The 21,243-nt window shown below is 30.7% G+C and overlaps 1 protein-coding gene across 1 annotated transcript; it reads left to right on the top strand.

Moving 5' to 3' along the window:
• Positions 1-4,447: 4,447 nt before the first annotated feature.
• LOC136985417 (deoxyribonuclease-1-like) lies at positions 4,448-20,515 on the top strand. Its single transcript, XM_067282696.1, has 4 exons — positions 4,448-5,231; positions 5,348-5,436; positions 19,911-20,000; positions 20,403-20,515. Exons 1-3 carry the CDS (start codon positions 5,067-5,069, stop codon positions 19,915-19,917), a joined length of 261 nt encoding a protein of 86 aa, XP_067138797.1. The 5' UTR covers positions 4,448-5,066; the 3' UTR covers positions 19,918-20,000; positions 20,403-20,515.
• Positions 20,516-21,243: the final 728 nt, after the last annotated feature.

The following is a 21,243-nucleotide window of genomic DNA, read 5'->3' as shown; positions in this document are numbered from 1 at the left end:
GTTTATCATATTATGTAATCATTTTATTAAAAAGTATTAAAACGAAAATATAAACCAATTTTAGTAATGTTGCACAGGACATACTTGCCCCATAATGATATTCATCTGCAGCATTTAAATTGCAATTGTTATGAAAATTAGTACACAGGGTGGTATAAAATAATAAGAGTGAATTTATGTAAAAATAAAAAGTAATATACATCAGTGGAATCATTAAAAAGGTGTAATAACTGATCCTTGGCATGAAATCACCCATAAGTAGAGGAAAGCTTTTTAAAAACTATGCAAGACAAGAGTTTAACTGTCTTCTAAACAAACATTTTAATCCTCAACCTATTATAGTTCAAAGTTTTTAATGAAAATAGTCATTCTTAAAATATAAGTATTTAATTATTAAATTCTGTGTTAATATTAGGAGCTAAAATTTAAAACAAACCAAAACGAAAAAAATTATAACACTATGACCTAAAATTTATATCGTTCAGGTGTGGAGTTTAATTTCACAAACATTGCAAGAAAATAATTACGTTGTCACAGGTAATCAATGTGATGAAAAATGGAGAAATTTAAAGAAAACTTATAGGAAAATTAAAGATGGGGACAAGCAAACTGGCCAAGGAAGAAGCCAATGGGAATTTTTTTCCATAATGGATGAGATTCTCGGACAGCGGCCAGATATTGAACCACCTGCTACTTTTGAGAGTTCTTCTTCAGCTTTACAGGTTTTGAGTAAGTGATTTGTCTGCATTATACAAGTAATTTGTCTGAATGTCATATTACAATATATAATTACTGTATCTTTATGTAGACATGGTGGAATGCCATTTGGAAGAGTCGGGAAACATCGGGATTGAGTCATCAACATCAACTGTCTCTTCTCTTCCCAAACTCCCACAAAATAAGTTAATAATGAATAATTTCGATATTAATTCTGATGAATTTTGGTCCGGATGTACCACCCATAAATTTTATCAACTACTAGAATCTGAATATTTGGAATTACGTTTGGATCCAAGAATTGATAAAGGGTTTAAATTTGCAGTAAGTTTAGGATTACAACATATTGAGGATGTGTGCAATATATGTTCAAAACCATGTAAAATAGTCTATCGAACTGATAGAAATTCATGTGTGTTGCGATGTCAAAATTGCAGGAGTAACAGTTCAGTTTTTGCTGGAACGTTTAAAGGTAAATGTGGTAAAATTTCTTGGGCTGGAATATTGTCATTTATATGGCATTATTTAGGTTTGGAATGCACTTCAACAAATTCAGCACATGCTGCAGGTATTTCTAGAAAGGCTGCTGTCGATTGGTCTAATCATATATGTTTTGTGATGCGGATTGCTTTGCACAATATGACCTCATTTAAAATTGGAGGTCCAAATAAAACTGTCGAAATAGTTGAAACAGTTATATGCGAACGTAACTACGATAAAGGCTGTAAACTAAAAAGTACAAAATGGGTAGTAGGCGGAATATGTAGGCAAGACGATAGTTGCTTTATTTTTCAAGTAAAGGATAGATCTGAAACTACATTTAATTGGGTTATATCTAAGTTTGTAAAATCTGGTAGTGTAGTTTTGACTGATGAAGGGAAAGGTTATAACCATATAGATGACTTGGATGAAATAGAAATTGAACATAGAACAGTCAATCACTCAGAAAATTTTGTAAACCCAAGAACGGGGGTTCATACTCAAAATATTGAAAGATTATGGGGATATCTAAAAAATAAAAAAAATTTGTCAAAGCATTACACTGAAGATCTTTCAGACTCGTACATGTATTCTTTTATGTATAAAAAGTTCCTGAAATGGCCATCAAAAAAGCCTGGAGAAAGGTTTCAAATTTTCATGAAGCATTTAAGTATGATATATCCTGGTTCCGGAAGAATACCTAAATGGAAAGATCCGGAGTCAATGCCTGCAGATCCAGTTTCTAATATTGAGAAGAAAGAAAAAAATGGCAACCTAACTGAGAAAATGAATAAAAATAGGAACAAAAAAAGAACGTCAGTATGTAATACGGAATCAACTTCGATAGAAACCAAATGTCGGAAAAAAGAAAATGATGATCAATAATGTGAGTAATTTTATTATTTCGTATTAATATATATTTTTAATATCACAAAAAGTCTAATTTTGAATAATTGTAACTATTAAATCTCAGAGCAGTATTTCGATTACTATGCATTCTTAAATCGCGTTTAAAATGGCGACCAAAGGTAAATCTAACTATCATTTCATTTGTTATTAACAGCTTACTATTAATGTAAATAGAATTCTGACTTACTATCAAGCACTCCCATTGAGGATCTGAACAAATCCTCGATGGGCATGGAAAAAAGGTCTTTTCAGTGCTGTAGGAGAGGGAGAAGCTTTCAAAACTAAAAAGAACATTCTCAAAACTTAAAAATGCACTAACCTCACAGTAACATTCTAGTTCTGAAAATGAGATATTAACAACCACGTGTGGCAGTCTCACTGACATATATTGTAATTTTATGTAAACAACAGTAAAAAATATGTGATAAATAGCTATAATTAACAAAATTTTATGGTAAAAATCTTAGATAAAGATCATCATCTCCATGCTTTCTACCAGCTTCTTAGTGTTGGCTCTTTAAATCCTTCTCCATTCCATTATGTTTTGGGCATCTTCCATTTTCACCCCACACTCTTTCAAGTCTTTCTACACCTCCTCCTTTCAAGTCATCCTTTCCTTTAATGCCTTCATCTTTCAACCTCATCACTCTTTGCTGGAGCATTATTCGGTCTTCTATAAACATACTCAAACCATCTCGACCTCTCTTCTCCCAATTTAACTTTTAAGTCAGTGACGTGTAAGCTTCCCCCAACATAAGTGTTCTTTATCTTGTCCTTCTTTGTTATCCCGCATGTTTGTCTCAACGTTTTCATTTCAGTCGTGTTCGACTTCCAAAAATCCAAGATAAAGAAAATCGTAAATAATGAATTTTAAAACGAGGTATAGATCGTTAATTGCATTATCCATTCAAAATCCATTGTTTTCATTGAATAATTCATAATTTAAACTGTAACACAATTATTTTATCTATTAAAATAAATACTATAAGCTACTTACAAATACAGTATTGTAATAATTGAAAATTATGATGAATTCTTTCCAAAAATTAATTATACTCAGTTGACAATTTATTATAGTTTGTTTCATATTCTGCAATTTTTTTATTTATGCAAAGCACGAATTGTAACATTTGCAATTTTGAATTGCTATAGTTGAAAATTTGTATAGAAAACTGTGTGGTTTTGTTATTTTGACAGTTCCATTTATGGCATACTTTAAAATATTCTTGTTTTAGTAAGTTGCTTATTATAATACAAATTTAAAATACTTATGTTAAATTTATTTGTATAAATATTTTATAAATTATGTAGAAAGTAACAAAAGTTTTCTATTATCTAGGTGTAACTCACAGTTATTAGTCTTAATGTTGAAACTGTTCATTGTTACTCACTTGAAAGCAGTGAAAAATTAACTTTGATGCCATCTAGTTCCACAACATGGAAAATTCCAAATTTTGAACAATGTTTAGTGACTAATGAAGACCTGACAATCTTATTTTATATTATTATTTATGGATTATGTTAATGAATATTTCTATGATTTTTACCACAAGCAAATAACTTGTGAAGCATTATCCAGACCAACATTTTAGTGACAGTCTTTTAGGTGTTCTTTCATGTGACTAATCAAACATCAGTTCAGTAATTTTTTATACTATCATTTTTAGTTTATAGTACTTCATAAGGCATACTTTGTTTATTGGTTAAGTCATCATCATCAACAGTATATTACTTTCTTTGACAAAGGAATTAAAAACAAGTTGTTTTGTTCGAATAACTGAAGACAAAATGATGTGAAACACTATATTTTGTTAAACAGAATTTCACTTTGACAAACCTGATTGAGAGATTAAAAACACTACTATTGAAAATATATCAATACTCAAAAATTTAGTTGACAAATTGAAAGAAATGGCACTCATTTACTGTTGCTTGTACAGTAGACCCCCCTGTAACATGGTAGATATGTTCTGTGTTATATGAATCCGTGTTGTACGAATCATTTAACTACATGAACCAATCACAGCCTGGCATGTGTGCAGTTTAGGGGTTACGGCTGTTTGAAAGCTTTTCTTCCATAAAATTAATCGATTCTAGACTAGTCTGACTCAATATTTCCAAATCACATATAATTTTTTGGGAATAATCCATATAAACTATGCTATAAACAAAAAATTGTAGGGTTTTTTCGTCGCGGTCGTCGTCGAATGGTATACCGAGTGTGCACCGTTTGACGACGCATTGCTTAAGTTTGTTTTTGTCGCAGAGAGGCTCATCGAACGGCGAATGCGTGTTTTCTGATCAGCGAATTTTTCGCAGAAAAATAACTTAACTTTGGAGACATCATTAATAAAAATATAATTTTTATGGCCATTAAATAATAAATGCTTTTTAGTAGGTGCAGTGCTTGTTTAAACTCAACGGTTTGTACAATATCCGCTATTCGTCCAGATTCAACCAATCTTGTTGCGACACGAGTCGGCGATGACATTTTATCGTGTTATACGAACACAATCGCAAGTTTTTCACCATGTTATATGAACCCGTGTTATAGGGGGGGTCTACTGTATTCTTGTTATTGATGATATAGTTCTGTTGATTTGCTATTGATAAATAATTGTTTTTCATATTTTATATTTTATGTAATATGAATTTTACTAAATTATGAAAAAAGAATTGAATTTCTATCAAGTATTTACCGCTATGAAATGACTTAAACATTTAGACATTACTAAAAAGAGATTAAAATATTCACAAATCAATTTTTAAATAATTAATAGAAATAATCTTACAGATAAGGTAACGATAATAAATGACCTGTTTAAATAAAAAAATTACTTGTTAAACAGGAAAGAGCAATGCAAATATAACTTGCAACTCTTCCTTTTTCTAAAGATTCCTATATTAACATTTGTTACAATAGAAACAGTTCAGTTAAAATTTTCTGTAATACAAGAAGCATGAAAAGTTTTATTTTTGTTCTTGTATTTTTATACACATATCAAATAAAATATTGTTCTAGTAAAGATGTAAGATCATCTTCATTAAAAATAGGTGCTTTTAATGTTCAAAATTTAGGGGCCAAAAAACTTAATAATGAAGAAATTGCAGAAATTGTTAGAAATGTAAGTAAATATAATTTAGAATTTTATGTTTATATAACTGAATTTAAAAAAATAATAATTTAAGTTCAGTTATATAAACATAAAATTAATAATATCTAAAATTATATAAATTCTAGATTATACTTCGTTATGATGTCATCCTAATACAAGAAATTGTAACCCATAATCAGAATCTTAAAAAGGAATTTGTCAATTCAGTTAACAGGTAAGTTAATGATATATGTATTGTATGTATTCTGTACTTTAAATAAACACTTCCATTTAATAGTGTAGTACCAAAATGAATAGTTTACGACAGTGGTTCTCAACCTTTTTTGTTGATGTACCCCATTACTCCATTAGTTGTTTCTAAAGTACCCCTTATATTTTTGTGTGTAAATTTTATAATTACTACATTAGATGTATACAGCCTTTATAACTGAGTGCGGTAAAAAAAGCTCTAACTAACTAACTTAACTAAAAGTGGATTATTAATTTTACGTAAATAATAATAAATTTAATCAGGTACATACATTTATTTATTATTATTTGATAAGTATAGTATATAAAATCACAGAAGTCATTTCAATACATGCATAAATTACATTTCCTAAAAATAATTATAATTAACGATAAACAAAATTTAAATTATTCTATAATAATTTATAACAAAATTTAATGGGATATTTATTGCGATAAATCTTCAGCAATTTTTTCAAAATTTGGTTCCCATGTTGTTAACTGACAACGAATGTCTGCTGATGCGTCAAGCTTGTTTCTTTTTTTAGTTTTTGTGTCGCGGTATTTGGCAAACCCCATTCGCACAAATACATTGTTAAATGTATTTGTGCGAATGGTATTTTGTACAAATGGTAAAAGTTTTCTTATGGCTTTATCAGCTATGTTTGGATAAGCTTTCATTAGACCAGCCCAGAATGACAATAAAGATACAGTAGAAAACATTTCTTTATATGTCGTATCAGTAGAAATGTCAATCAGTTGCTCTTCTTCTTTTGCTGACAAGCTATAATTTTTTTTATTTGTAGAAGGAGGATTTACTATCCACATATAATTTTCAATTTCATTATCGCCAGGAAAATAATTGTTAAATGAAGTCAACAAATCCTCAAGATGTTGAATTATAGCTTTTTTTAAATCAGTATCAATGAGAATCTTCTTTTCTAAAAGATAAGAACTCAATTTATCAAAAATTTCAAATTCTCCTGCTTTACATCTTTTCTTCCACATTGAAATTTTCATCTTAAATGCAGAAATTTTGTCATTGGCAGTGAAAATATTATTATTTTTGCCTTGCAGTGATAAATTTAATGCGTTAAGTTTATCAAATATGTCACACAAAAATACTACACATTGTGAAGTGTAGTCAGAAATCATAAAATGAATGTGTAGTTGTATTTTTTCCTTAGTTGATTTCTTCTGAGCTTCACTCTTGCATTCGTTTAAAAATGCTAATACTTCAGAACATAATTCATATATCCTCGGCTCAACCAACATATTTCTGTATAAAATAGTAGACAGTCGTAATCACTACCCATTTCAGTACAAATCTGCCTCAAAAGTCTAGTATTTAACAAACTTTTTTTTATAAAGTTAACTATATTTGTCTTAAATTTTGCCTTAAAAATGTCTTTTAAAGACTGAGGAATGTTTTTTACCACTAAATTTTTTCTGTGCAGAATACAGTGGCTACTTGAACAAGATGGATGTGCCACTTTAATCCTTACAACTTCTGCCAGAAATTGGATCTTGCATAGCTTTAGCTCCATCAGTGCAGATGTTGATGCACTTTTTCCAATCTATTTCATTACTTTGAATGAAATCATTGATTTTATTGAAAATATCACAACCCATAGTTGTATTTTTTAGATTGTCACACATTAACAAATCTTCGCAAAGCTCATCATTGTACTGATATTTCACAAAAACTAAAAGTACTGCCAATCCGCTGACATTGGTGCTTTCATCTAACTGTAACGTAAAATTGGCAGAAAACTTGATTCTCTGCAGAAGTTCATTAAGAAGATCGTTTGCACAAAGTGCAATTAGCCTTTTTACAGTATCATTAGAAAGTGACAACTGTTTTATATTTGTCACTTCTTCAGGATTGAATAGTGTTTGACAAATGTCAATGACGTCTTATTAAATTTTCTGCAATAGCACGAGCTTCACCTTGCTGAGCAATACGATAACTAACTTTCAATGAAGCTTGTAATAATTCTTTGTGAGGGGTTGTATATGTTGATTTCATTAATTTAGACTTATTTAAATAAATTTTTTTTCTTCGAAATAACTAAGTGGTTTATTTTTAAAATTGGAATGAGCATTTTCTAAATGTCTTTTTATCATACAGGGTTTTATTGAGTTGTTGCTAAATGTTTGCTCACATATTAAACATAAAGGCAATTGATTTGATTCCTTGCAGCAGAAATAAAAACCAAAATTTAAATATTTGGTTTGATAGGAACAGCATAGGACTGCTAGTACAGTAGAGCGTCGATAAGTGGAATGGCCGGAAAGTGGAACGATTTTCAGTCGGACTGTGTCGTGCTGAATCGAATGTTTTTGATACTAAATTTACTTCTAAAGTATAATTTTCATGTTTTTTATATTCTTTAATATATTTATTTTGTTTGTACAAAATGCAGAAATAATTTTTAACGATACGATAGCCTCGATGATTATTATAAAAATTTTCGTTAGGCTTAAAATCGACGAAAATTCAACACGAAGCGACACGCAACGGAGAAAAATTCAACAGGAAGCGATACGCAACGGAGAAAAATTTGAACATCGGACAGGTTAATGTATTTTTTCGTACAAAGTCGGAAACTGGAACAAATCATTAACTGGAAGGACCCCAGTCCCCAATTGGTTCCACTTTTCGACGCTCTACTGTACTTGCAGTTGGTATATCGCATTTTTGTAATTTTGGTTCAGATTGCTCAGAATTTTCAGATTGTTTACCGATAGTTTTTTCCTTCTCTTATCACAAACTTATCCATAATTGTATTTTTCGGATTGAAACTCTAAAATATAAAATTTTGTTTTAGGAAAAATTATTGATTCACCTCAAAATAATAATAAAAAACACTATTTTTTAGAAAAACTACAGAGAGAAAACTTATTAAAAAGACAACACACATGTAACTCTCATATGTTGTCAGGCATGCTACACCCTTTGGGGCAGCCATTTTGGTCGACTCATAAGCCACATATATTTACTGGCACAAGCAAATACAAACTAAAAACAAGCCGTAAAAAAGACCCTGCACCTAACAAAGAATTAATTAAATAGAAATTATAATTGTGTACTGACCTTGAAAATAATGGCTGCGAATTTATAACGTGCAGAACAATACAAGAATCTTTCAATTCTTGTGTTGGGATTGGAATCGTCAGGACGTACGATTCTTGCCTTTTTCTCTATTTCAAACGAGCAACGGTCGGCGTTGGAGAAACGATCGTTGGATTTGAATCCATGGCTGCTGATTGGCCACGGATCGCCGGACCTACGATGGAACTAGAAAGTGCTGATTGATCAGTTAATCCTAGCTTCAATCCATATATAAGGAGAGAGTTTTGGCAGGAAAGGGGTTGGCCAAAACGAACTTGGTTAAGAATGTTGTCTTCGTCTCGCTGTTTCATCGCCAGACATTGAAGGAGTTTATGACTAGCTAAATCTCAGCGATTGCTTCGCAAGGTGGTTTTCCGACGAACCTGTAAGGAATTTGGTGGACTATTCAAACTTTAATTTATTTTTGTGTGGAAACGTACATTGTACACATTTTAACGTCGTATAAATCAAATTTTTTTTTAACATTGTAATTTTCATCTTTTGTAATCATCATTGATTTGTAAACTTTAATTCATGTTATAAAGTTTGTGAAGTTTTATGATAAACTTGACTTCTTGCAACAAATGTAATGTCTAAATTTGCTAAATATCAAGTAATGCGTGCATGCAGCAACATGCATTGCATGGTGGGGGTACAATCCAGGCTTCATTATTCCTAATACCAGTAGTCCAGTAAAAACACGAAAAGTCCTATCTCATCGAGCAATAATTTTATACACGAAAAGCCCTATCTCATCGAGCAATAATTTAATACTCAGTTACACCGTAATTTTACTAGACTGCAGGTTCACTTGGTACTAACGGCACAAATAGACAGGCAAATCAAGTGGATAACCAAGTTGTTTGGACTGTTAAAAGGGAAATTGGTGTTCATACTGTGATATTTTAAAGCAAATTTTTGTCGTTTCTTGTGTTAATAATTTACAGCAAATTGATTAACATACACCATTTTATAATGAAAGTTAGATGTGTCCCTTCGATTTATACTCGTATCCTTAGGGGTACATGTACCCCCGGTTGAGAACCACTGCTCTATGGTGTTGAATTTTTTTCGAATTTAGCATTTGAACTCTGGAATGTTCGAAGTATGAGATACCATTGAAATTACAACACACAACAATTTTAATTGTTGAAATTATATAAGAAATATACTATCTAAAAGTTCTGGGAATTTCTTACAAAATTCATGGATGGTAAAATTATTTTCTTACATTAAAAGTATTAAAAAACTTCTGCAATAAACCTTACATATATAATTTGAGTTTATCTCAAAAAAGGGTTAATCCATATTTTTTTCAAATCCAAAATTATATTTAATAAAAACTACACATACTTTGAGAAACTATCAGATATAATTTGACTCAATCGTGATACCAAAAAGTACACAAATCTTACACAAAGAAAATGTGACATTAATTACAAGCATTATATTAAGGAACTTTTCACTTAATACTTTATTGTGAAGAATGACTTCAAATTTCTAGATTTGATGGTAGCTTAATAGCAGTTTAGACATCGGGTGATAATCAAGTTAGCTACAATAAAACAACTAAAGTGATGTCTGAAGAGAGTATTTGAAAGTGGCAGAAGGATAAAAGTGTTTTTTTTTAATCAAGGGAACATGCAGATAATGAGTAATTTTGAATGGCTTATCTGACTCCTTTGATTAGATAGGTTTAGACTTTGCTATGTAACCTTAATATAAGTTTCGTTAGCAGTAATCTTGATAATCTAGAAACTAATTATGAACAAAGTCTGTAACTTCTTCCCAATTCTGCCATATAATATGAAAGTATAAACAACAAGGACATAAAAATTATTATATTTTGCATAATAATAACTTGCATATATAAGAAACATATTAAATTTTTAAGCATAAATGAAACCGAATAAAGTTCTAATTGCTTTGAAATAAATATTAAATTCTATCATCAAAGTATCATAAAAATAATGCAAATTAATAATTGCTGTATATTTATATATAACAATGTACAGAAATGTTTTAGTTTCCTTATGTAAAATAAAAAATTAATTAGGTTATAGCCTGCTATACAGATTCCTATCTCGTTTTAAAGAGATGCTCTAGTTTATAAACTTTAAGAATTGCTGGCTTAATAATCGAATATGGAAGAAAGACGTATCTATTACAGCAATCTTGTATATTTTATAAACATAAAGTCAATGTTTAAAAAGTGAAGGTTAAAGAAAAAATTGAATACTGTAATAAAATAAGAAAAATTCTACGTAAACTAAAAAGATTTTCTCTCTAATTACAAAAAAGTAATCTTACACCGAAAAGTATTAATCATTATTCTTTATCAAAGATTATTTAAGTAATTTTTTCAATCAGAATTCTATCAAGTCTATCATTTATAACAAGACAAAGTGTAGAGTTACTACAAGTTATTTATTTATCTCTGTTTATGTTTTTGTCTTGTATGGAATCCATTTGCGAGTCCAAATTACTTGCATTGCCAGAAACAACTCAAATAAATTGAAGTGTTATATAGTTTCTGAAAATACAAAAAAAAAAAAAAAAAAAAACATGTTAAACAAAACATATTATATTGAACACCATGTAATTTATAATATAATGACAACTAAAATAATTTAGCATTTGTTTATAAATTATAAACAAATGCTAAATTATTTTAGTTGTCAGAAATGTATTAAAATCAATCCTTTCTTAGATGCTATTTATAACAAATATCAGAATTTTTATGTAATGAATGATTCAAGAAATACATAAAAATTTAATAAATTTGTTTGTTTATTTGTGACAGTTACAATTATTTAAATCTGGGTAGAGCAATTTCATTCTAATCACAAAAAAAAAAAAATTATTCTTATATATGTTAACATATATATAACTTAACAGTTTCAACTAAAATTATAAAAACTTTGAAAATTACTTTATAATAATAGAATGTTGAGTAAGTAAAATCAAAATAAAACATTTGTTTACGTAAGACAAAAGTAATTTATGTAAAGTAAAATGATTTCCAGTAAAATATTTAAAACACTCATATATAATGTAATCAGATACCATGTGTGGACAACATTAAGAGTTTTGTTTACTTGACACAGAAAATGTTTAGAAAAGATCTCAATGGATTTATTTATATGAAATTTATAAAATTAAATATATTATCGTTCTTCGCCATTAGGTAATTCATTTATTTTAAAACTTGTGTTATTTAAATAATTAAAAAGTTTCTTTTTAATTATTCATAACAAATCATAAAGATTCTTTTTTATCAAACAGCATCAATTAGATTTGATCACGCGAAAATCATCGATTAATCATCATCAGAACTAAACGATATTTTTGTAAATTAAGTCTATTGTGAATGAGAACATCGAAAGTATCAAAAATAATTTGAATATTAATTAATGAATATTTTATTAAATAATATGTGTACACTTCAAAGAAACGAACAGATTAAATATAAATATAGAAGTCTGCTTTCGATTATCAAAAATGTATGTAATTACCATTTAACATGATTAAACGTGTCAAAATATTTCAAAACTTATTTATAATGTCCTCAGATAACATATTATAAAATTATTAATTTCATAATGCATAATTAACGATAGGTTTATGATAAATTATTCGTAAGCAAAAGATATTGATTTTGTCGAATATACAAAATATTTTATAATTGAAATAGTTTAAAAATAGAGAAATTGATACTCGTACTTTTATTAATTATAAAATTTTCAATTAAGTATTTAAAAACTGAAAAGGAGGAGGAAAAAATTTCTCAAAGTAAAAATTGAGAAAGTTTTCTCAATTTTCTTTTACTTTGAGAAATTTTGATTTGTGATTAAAAAATATTTTATTTATATTTCGTGTTATTATTACAGGTAATCAACATTATTTAATTATTCGAGATTGTGTATTGCTTTAGAGAATATATAAATTTAAGTTTCCAATATCTCTACCAGATCTTTGTGATGAAATTTTGGTTAATGTTACCTATGGTAGCGAGCATGGCGGTTTGTCTCTGAAACAGTGGAGATGCACGTTCTAACCTAACCTATTATAATAAATTATCCCTATTCTAATAATCTGGTTGGCAATAATTATGGTAATTTATTAGAATAGGTTAGAACATGCATCCCCACTGTTTCAGAGACGTGCTGCCATGTTCGCTACCATAGGTAACATTAACCGAAATTTCTTATTCTGTATTATTCCTTTATTTGATTTCTAATAATCAATGCTACTTTTAGAATTAATCGACTTTCTTTAATTTTTTTTTATAATTGAAGAATGTATATTTTATCAAGTAATAAATAAAAAGTTCATCTACGAAATGGAAGAAATAAGAAAAGATTCCAAAGCCGAGAATGTCTTATCTCTGCTAGAAACTTATAAGTTAAAGAATGAGACATCAAAAAGAAATATAAAGTTGCGTGGTTTAAAGGTCTGTTCGTCTGTTCGTACATGGGGGGAAATCGCTGATACTTGTCAGAAGAATTACATCTGGAAATTTGACCAAAGTCGTGCTTTATTGTCGTCAACTTTACGGTATCAATCACTAGGAAGGAAACTTGTCAAACGCGTTTTTTACATCGTTCAAAGTTGAGATTAAATGAACCAGCAATGAGTTTCCCCGCAACATTTAAAATTTTGGTGGCGCCTTCTGTTGTTATATTTTTAAAAACTTCTTATACTTTTAACTATTATAAAATAGCAAAATGCCTAATTTTGAGAGTAGATGGTTTTATAAAAAAAATTGTAAATGTTAATAACGAGTAAAATCGTCATTAAGTCCGACCCTACTCGAGATATACACGACAACCATTATCTCCCCATTCCTTCGACCTTTAATTACCAAAATTTAATAGCATTACTTTCCCTAATAAACAAACCTCTCGGCAAAACGTCAGAAATTTTTGACAAAAAGCACAGAATTTATTAAGCTTCAAACAGGATGAACAAAATCGCGCGCCCCTTACAAACACATCCATACATACAGAAAAAACTCCGAATTTGTTGCGTTCCTCGACGTTTTGAGATGTCTTAAATCCAAAAATATAAAAATCTTGGGGTCATTTTTGACCGACCGCCATACTTCCCCCTCTGTTAGCCAGGAGAGTAAAAATTGTAGACTTAAAAAAACTTTTTAAGCAAAAATAAATTACATTTTTAAATGCGTTGTATATTAAATTTAATTTTCTATAAAACACAAATATTTTATTAGAAGAGACGTTCTTACAATGCATTCTGTATTATTTATTCTCTTATAAAAACTATATATAAGTTAGAAGTGATCACTAAATACGCATTATATAACTACATAGACAATGATGTGTTATATAAAAGTTGTCTAGATAATAACTTCGTTGAATTATGAGAAAGTATAAGAGGATATTAAACCATAAACATTTCTTATCTTGAAATAACATAAATGTAGCGTTTCCTATTTAGGTATATCTATTCACTTAATTTTCTATTATAAATAAAATAAGTTATAAGATAAAATAAAAGTTCAAAATATAAAAAAAATAAATTATTGTGAACCAGTTTAATGCATTCTTTTTTACAAATAAAAATAAATAATTTACAATACCACACTTTGAATTATTATTTTTACTTCTATATATGTAAGTACGTTAGTAATTAATGAGCTTTTTTGCGTTTGTATTGAGTTTAATTATTATTTTCTTTTAAAATATTATATTAATATAATATAACGTTTTAATTAAAAAAATATAGATAATTTATGTATTTATTTATGATAATTTATATTTATAATTGAATAGTTTGGACATTCGAAATAAATCCGATATAATATAGAGGTTAGAAGTACGAAATAATCTAATAATTTTAACATTTGCTGTTATTTTTTTGTTTAAGGTGGTGCTAGCAGATGAGCCCGGGCAACGTCGGGCTTATCTGCTAGCACCACCTTAAACAATCATGGCAGTTCAAAAAGAGTATATGCTGTGGACAGATTGTTGCGTGCTGACTTACAGCGACTATTTCTAGTCTAATTGCTATGTATTTAGTCTCGAGTGTGCAGGAATTGTCACAGGAGCTTAACAGGAATGCCACCGAATTGCCTTGCAAGTAATTGTACGGCAAGATATAAAAAAAAGATCGGGTATGACGTTTCATCGGTAAGATATAGTCTAGTTGCTCTAATACTATATCGCCGATTGGTGATCAAAATCTCGTTACTCCTTTCGGAGAAACATCAAATTTCTTTCAGAAGTCCATTATTACCCTACCTTTATTATTTCTTTATGTATTAATTAAACTAGGTTTGACTTAGGAGTAGGTTTTAAACATCATGGAAAATATGGATAGCCGGAAGCAAGGCGGATGACTTGTCTCTTTCTCGGCAACAGTTTGGTGGAAACTGCCCACTTGTCAGTGGATGACTGGTTTACGTTTATGATCCCGAGGGGTCGGGATTCTTTTTGTCAGATCGAGTGGAGGAGGAAAGAGGGTCGTCGGTAAGGCATAGGCAATAAACGAGCAAAGGACACCATTTAACAAGGAAATCAAAAATTTATTGAATAACAATCGGACGATCACAATAATTAACATTAACTATCTATCGACATTTTCTAACTTCCGAATAGAAGGAAGGGGTCGAAAGAGAGTTTACACGATTCCTTATCATACCTCTAATATTTCCACAGAGGTTCGAACAAGTCCTTTCTGTCGTCGAGGCATAAGTTAAAAAAAAATTGCGACTGAGATTTCCTGCTCGCACTTGATAAAGAAACGACGGAGATACGACTCCTCGAAAAAAGGTGCTGGTTGTCACTGAGCTGGTCTTGATGAGAGACTCCCCTGAGGGGGGATGAAGCGGACTTATATTGATTTGGCATGGAAAAATACGTTATGTGATTGACTGTTAGAAGTAAAGGTTACTTTAGCAGGTGTGGAGATTAAAAGGTGTTCCCTGGACCATAATACAATGCAGAAATCGGACATAACTATAAACTTATATCTTCCAATATTAACTTGACGATGTTTAGATGAGTGACTGTTTACATTTCTGAGGGAGAATTATAACATTCTGTCGTTGTGGATGGGACATTCAATCTCTTTTCCCGGCAATGTTTTTTTTTTTTTTTTTTTTTCATAGAGTGAGTTAGAATAGGACGGGAAATACTTCGACACAGACAAAAAAAAAGTCTACAAAAATTCCGGATCCCACAAAAACGTGTCGTTATTCACTAATCTGTAATTCAAATTTGAGCAAATATTGGAGTTACGAGGTTTTGATCGCCTATCGATAATATGTAATCCTTTTTTGTACGTAAAACGATTAGACAACTGATATCTTATTGACGGATTTCCTAAAAACAAGTAATGTTTCGGTCGGTAGCTGGAACGATACCCCGTGTCAAATGGAAATCATGCAATAGTAGTGTTCTTTATAGTCGGCACTTTGAACCTGACTGTTTCTCCACACAAAACGGATACACGTATTTTCATGAACATCGTTCCTACAAAGTTTAATTTTCTTTAGCACATACAGAGACAACCAGTAGTGCCACGAAAATCACTGAGGATCTTTGACTTACATATCAAAAGATGATGATACCCGACAAATTAATGATATCTATGATGAGCTGAGTATGCAGCGGCAAGATGCCTGACCCACCATATCAAATAATCAGGCTCATGGTAATGTTTCTGTAAGACAAATGTACATCAAACTTGTTCATTTTAAATGCCAATAAAATATCGTTTATTGATTAGTTACTGCATTTGAAAATATTCATAGGGGCTGTCCATAAATTACGTGTATTTTTATGTGATAAACAGTAGTATCTGTATTAGGTATATCCTGTAGGTGCTCGGCTATCTGCCTTAAAGTGTCGTGGAGGACACATGCTCAATTCGTTTCAAAGATGGAGGCTCAGTTCGGAGTGTAATAGTTATATGTCGCTTCTATACATAACATCGGCTGAGTAATTCCGTCAGTTTGTGATCAGAAAGCAAACAAATTGAAAAAGTTATTAAAAAAGTAATATAACCGAAACTAAATAAACTGATGCTTGGAACAGAAAAGGATTAGGTTAAAAACGATGACATCATAACACCTAAGATCAGCAACGAACTGCATTTATTAATACATAGATGCGATAGGCCGGATGACTGAGCGGTCGTGGCAGCCTTTCGTTCTGGAGGACCCAGAATCGAATCCGGACGGGTCGAAAAATCCCCAGGAATTTTTCGGGGGTGGTCCTTCCGGATATGTCGAGCCCTGTCCCTCACCACCCAGCCGCCTTATTGTGAAGCCTGTCCGAATTCATAATGGGCTTGCTAAAAGAGGCCCTCTTAGTGTCCACAGGATGGAAGAAAGAATTAACAAAAAAAAAAAAAAATAAATACAATAAATATAAAACTTTACTGGTATTCATTTCAGGTCAAATATTATAAATAAAAACTAAATAAAACTTTTGACAAATACATTAGAAAATCTCATAGGCGGACATCTTTACTAATATACAATGAAAACAATCACTAATTTTAATTTTATTCAACTATGTGTAATATTTATTTTTAATTTCTAAAACTTTTAAAATATTTTATAAAGTAATTCATATCGTGATCGATCTTGTTTTAATAAAATCAGAATTTCAATAATACAGGGTGACAATAATTAACCCGTACAAAGTTTGTAGCAATGCTGCACCTGAACTTTTTTACTGTCACCAATTTACATACTATTGTTTAATTCTCCATGATTTCCTGCCCGTGTAGATGTACTTTCGATGTAATAAGGGTTAGTTCTTTATTTTTTTAATGGTGTCGAACAAATGTGCAATTTTGAAGCTATTCCGGCAAGGAAAGCATCAATGTGAAATTGTTTGTCTGCTTGGTGTTCCAAAAATGACAGTCTCAGATGCAGTTCGGCGATTCAAGGAGCTTGGCCACAATGGTGACCGTCCCGGACGTGGAAGAAAGTGCACTGTCAACACGTCTAGGAACCGCAAGATCATCACAAAGCGAGTTGACTGACATGCGAAGGTCTCCATGAGAAAAATTGCTCGTGAGATCAGAATCAATCGCGAATTGGTGCGTTTAATGGCGAAAAAGGAACTTGTACTCAAGCCCTACAAGTTCCAAAAGGTTCAGCTCCTCACCGATGAAAACAAGTGCGTGAGACTCCAAAGATCCCGTTGACTCAAGCGTCGGGCCGCAGGTCGACAATGGGAGTGCATTCTCTTCACAGACGAGAAGCTTTTCTCCGTACAACCATAAAAACGACAGGAACTGGTCCGCGGGGACTCCTGGATGCTCAGCCGTCATCGAACATCACAAAATCCAATGTCAGTCATGGTTTGGGGCGGAATTTGTGCGAGCAGCAAGACACCCCTTGTTTTCGTCGATCAAGGGGCCAAAATCAATCAAGATGTGTACCACCATGACATTCTCGAGGCTGTGGTACTTCTGTGGGCTCAGCAGCATTTTGGCAGTGCGAAATGGACGTTTCAGCAGGACTCGGCGCCGACACACAGAGCGAAGAAGACTCAGGAGTGTGCAAGGCTCATTTTCCCGATTTCATCTTGTCTGCGGAATGGCCACCATACTCGCCGAATCTGAACCCAATGGACTACAGTGTGTGGTCCATTTTGGAGGCCAGGGCCTGTTCTAAGCGCCATGAAAGTTTGGAGTCGCTGAAGCAATCCTTGCGCTGGGAGTGAGACAAACTGTCTCCAGAAGAGCGCGGCCCATCGCTGAGAATTTCAAAACGCGTTTGGGGCTCTGCATCAAAGCAAAAGGAGGCCACTTTGAAACTGGCTGAATATCTGATTAATACATAAAGTATTGTCACTGTTATATGCTGTTGTTTTGCTAATTTTCATTTCTTTAATAAATTTACGATACAAAAAACTTGTACGGGTTAATTATTGTCACCCTGTATGAATAAATTCTTTGATACGGTAAACAACTAAATGCATTTTTATTAGCAATGTAAACAGATTAAATAGGAATGCGTTTACTTACAGAATTACTATTAGCTTTAAAGGTATAGAGGAAATTAATTAGCTTCATTTGAAAGTATTGTTGGCATGTAGAGTTGCTTGCGATGGAAGCAAGTGTCATTATATAACCAGCAATTTTCAGTAATTTTCCATTATATTTTAGTTTCCTGTATACAGAGACAACAGCAACATGAATTCGAATATTGAAGAAGAAATTTGTACGAATTGTTTCCTCGAACCCTGTTGGACAACATCTTTATTTTTGGCATGGATCCTTTCCAAATTTGTTTCTATAAGCAGCCAGTTTACGAATTTAAATATCCAAAATTGAAAAACGTCTACATTAACTTTGTTCAGTTCATATTCTGGGAAATCACTATTCTTTCCTTATGACAATCGTTACCGGGTTTAGGCGAATATGCATTGTGTCTTGGATTGTTAGATGCATACAAAAGTATTGCCGCTATGATTAAGACTACATTTCTACTTATATTCCTCACGTGTTCAATCACTGTGACCTTTATCAGTCTCAAGAAGATCAATTTGATTACCAGACTAAGAAACAAATTCTTCTATGAAAAAAATGATTCTCCAGAATAATGCTCTAGTGAGAAAAGTCTCTCTTTATGTATTGTTGATTGTCATCACAACTGTGATTAATACTCAGATTTTAAATTTGATTTTGTATTATACTGCTTTAGTAAAGAAGCGGTACTTTCAATTTGAATTCTTTTGCACTGTTGGAATTGGATTTGGAATAATTTTTCTTATAGGAGGAATAGCACATATTTTACTCTTAGCTGCTTTAGTGCTCTTTTTCTGTCATAAAGAGTTCAAAAAGCTTTTTTGCGAATTATGTTCAATAAGAAGAACCAAAAGAAATGTGAAAATAAAATTAGAAAATTTCATGATCAGTCACCAAGAATTGTGGAATTTTATGAATCAGTTCAACACAATTCAAAATGGTTGTCATTATTCTTTACTTTGGAATAATTTCGGGAACAAGCTTTCTGTATTACGCCTGCTTGCATCTTGATATGCATGAGTATTTTAGAATTTTGGCCTTCATGTTGATGATTATTTTTTCATTCATTTATATTATTTGTGGCTGTATTCTGCGCTGCATCGTTTTTACGGTATTTATACATTCGATTTAATGATACATTGGTTATATTTATTAAATTAATATAATTTTAAATTTTCAGATGAAAATGGATTTCAAGATATTTGAAATTTGTGATTTAGGACTGCAAAAAAAATTTAGAACTGCAAAAAAAAAAAGCATAAAGTATCTCAGGAGTTTTTTTTATAATAAATGAGATTAAGTTTACTTAATTTAATAATACTATTTCTTTTTAGATATTGAACTTCATGAGGATATTTGGTAAAGTTTCCTTATGTCTATCGATTAGAGGTTTCTTCTGCATCAATAAGAGAATTCCTCTCAAGGTAGGTTTACTGATTGTTTTTTTTTTTCAAACTTCTCATTTTAGACAGAATTTTTGTTATGAGGAGTGAAGTGCTCAACAGACATTTGCTAAACTAAATTTACATTAAGTTTAAAAACGTTTTAAACATTCAATTTTAATTGTAGCTTAACTATGGTTTTACGTTTTGTCTGTATTATATGCTTTTTTTAAACTACATTTTTATAACACCCACCATTCGCATCTTTTGTATATTCTTTGGATTTAATTTACGTGCCTAAAACACAGTATAGCATGTTGTATTACTTTGAATTAAAAAATTCTACTTAAAATACTCGTAATTATTAACGAACTGTCGTTAATTTTAAGAATGTCAATAAAACAACTATTTTAATTAATATTATGTATATATTTCTATTTGTAGATGGCGGCATCTTTGCATTCTGTGTTTTCGGGATTATTGAAGTTGAAGAACTCATCAAAACTTCAAGAAAGATGTGTTGAGATCTTTGAAAATATTTCTCATTTGAATGAAAACAGTTAACCTTATTCATTTTAAACTGATTTTTCACAAATTTACAATAATTGTCTTAATTAGAGGCATGAACAGAATTAATTTTGTTTTGTGGATGGATATTGAGAAGTAAATTACATTTAATAACAAAATGAACAATTGAGAATGAGTTAATAAACGATTGATTGAATATATGATTGTAAACAAAATTACACTGAAGTAAATTTAGACATTTTCGTGTGAAAATTATTTACGATTACATTATTATTAATTGGAATAGATGTCACGTTACTTCGATTTAAAATTTCCCCTGAACGAAGTTAAATTGATAACTGGCACGACTCTATTGCGAACAGGAAAAGTATGATGTACAGGGGCAATATCACCGCTAAAAGACAACATTGCGGAAAATTTTTGTTTTCATTTTGTAATATAGATATATATTTCAGGAATTTATTTGAGTATAAATTACTTCATTTAAAAAAAAAAAACAATTTTGTAAATATAAAGAAAAAATTTATTTTTGTTTAAACGAAAATTTAGGGGTAGTTAACAGTTTTAACTAATTATTTTTTAATTAAAAAAACAACAGTTAAAATAGTTTAAAAATAGAAAAAAAGTGATTTAAATTAGTCATTTATGATTAGCTTATAAATGACTGTTTTACTCAATAAGTGTCTGTACTTACAAACAATTATGCGATGAATATAAGGAATCGATAATTCAATAAATGAGAATCGTTGTGAATAAA

The sequence above is a fragment of the Centruroides vittatus genome, unplaced genomic scaffold, assembly GCF_030686945.1.
Source record: "Centruroides vittatus isolate TY-2023 unplaced genomic scaffold, ASM3068694v2 contig_1210, whole genome shotgun sequence".
Taxonomy (NCBI): Eukaryota; Metazoa; Arthropoda; class Arachnida; order Scorpiones; family Buthidae; genus Centruroides; species Centruroides vittatus.
Note: the sequence above shows the minus strand (reverse complement) of the source record. Positions and strands in the feature narration are given on the sequence as shown.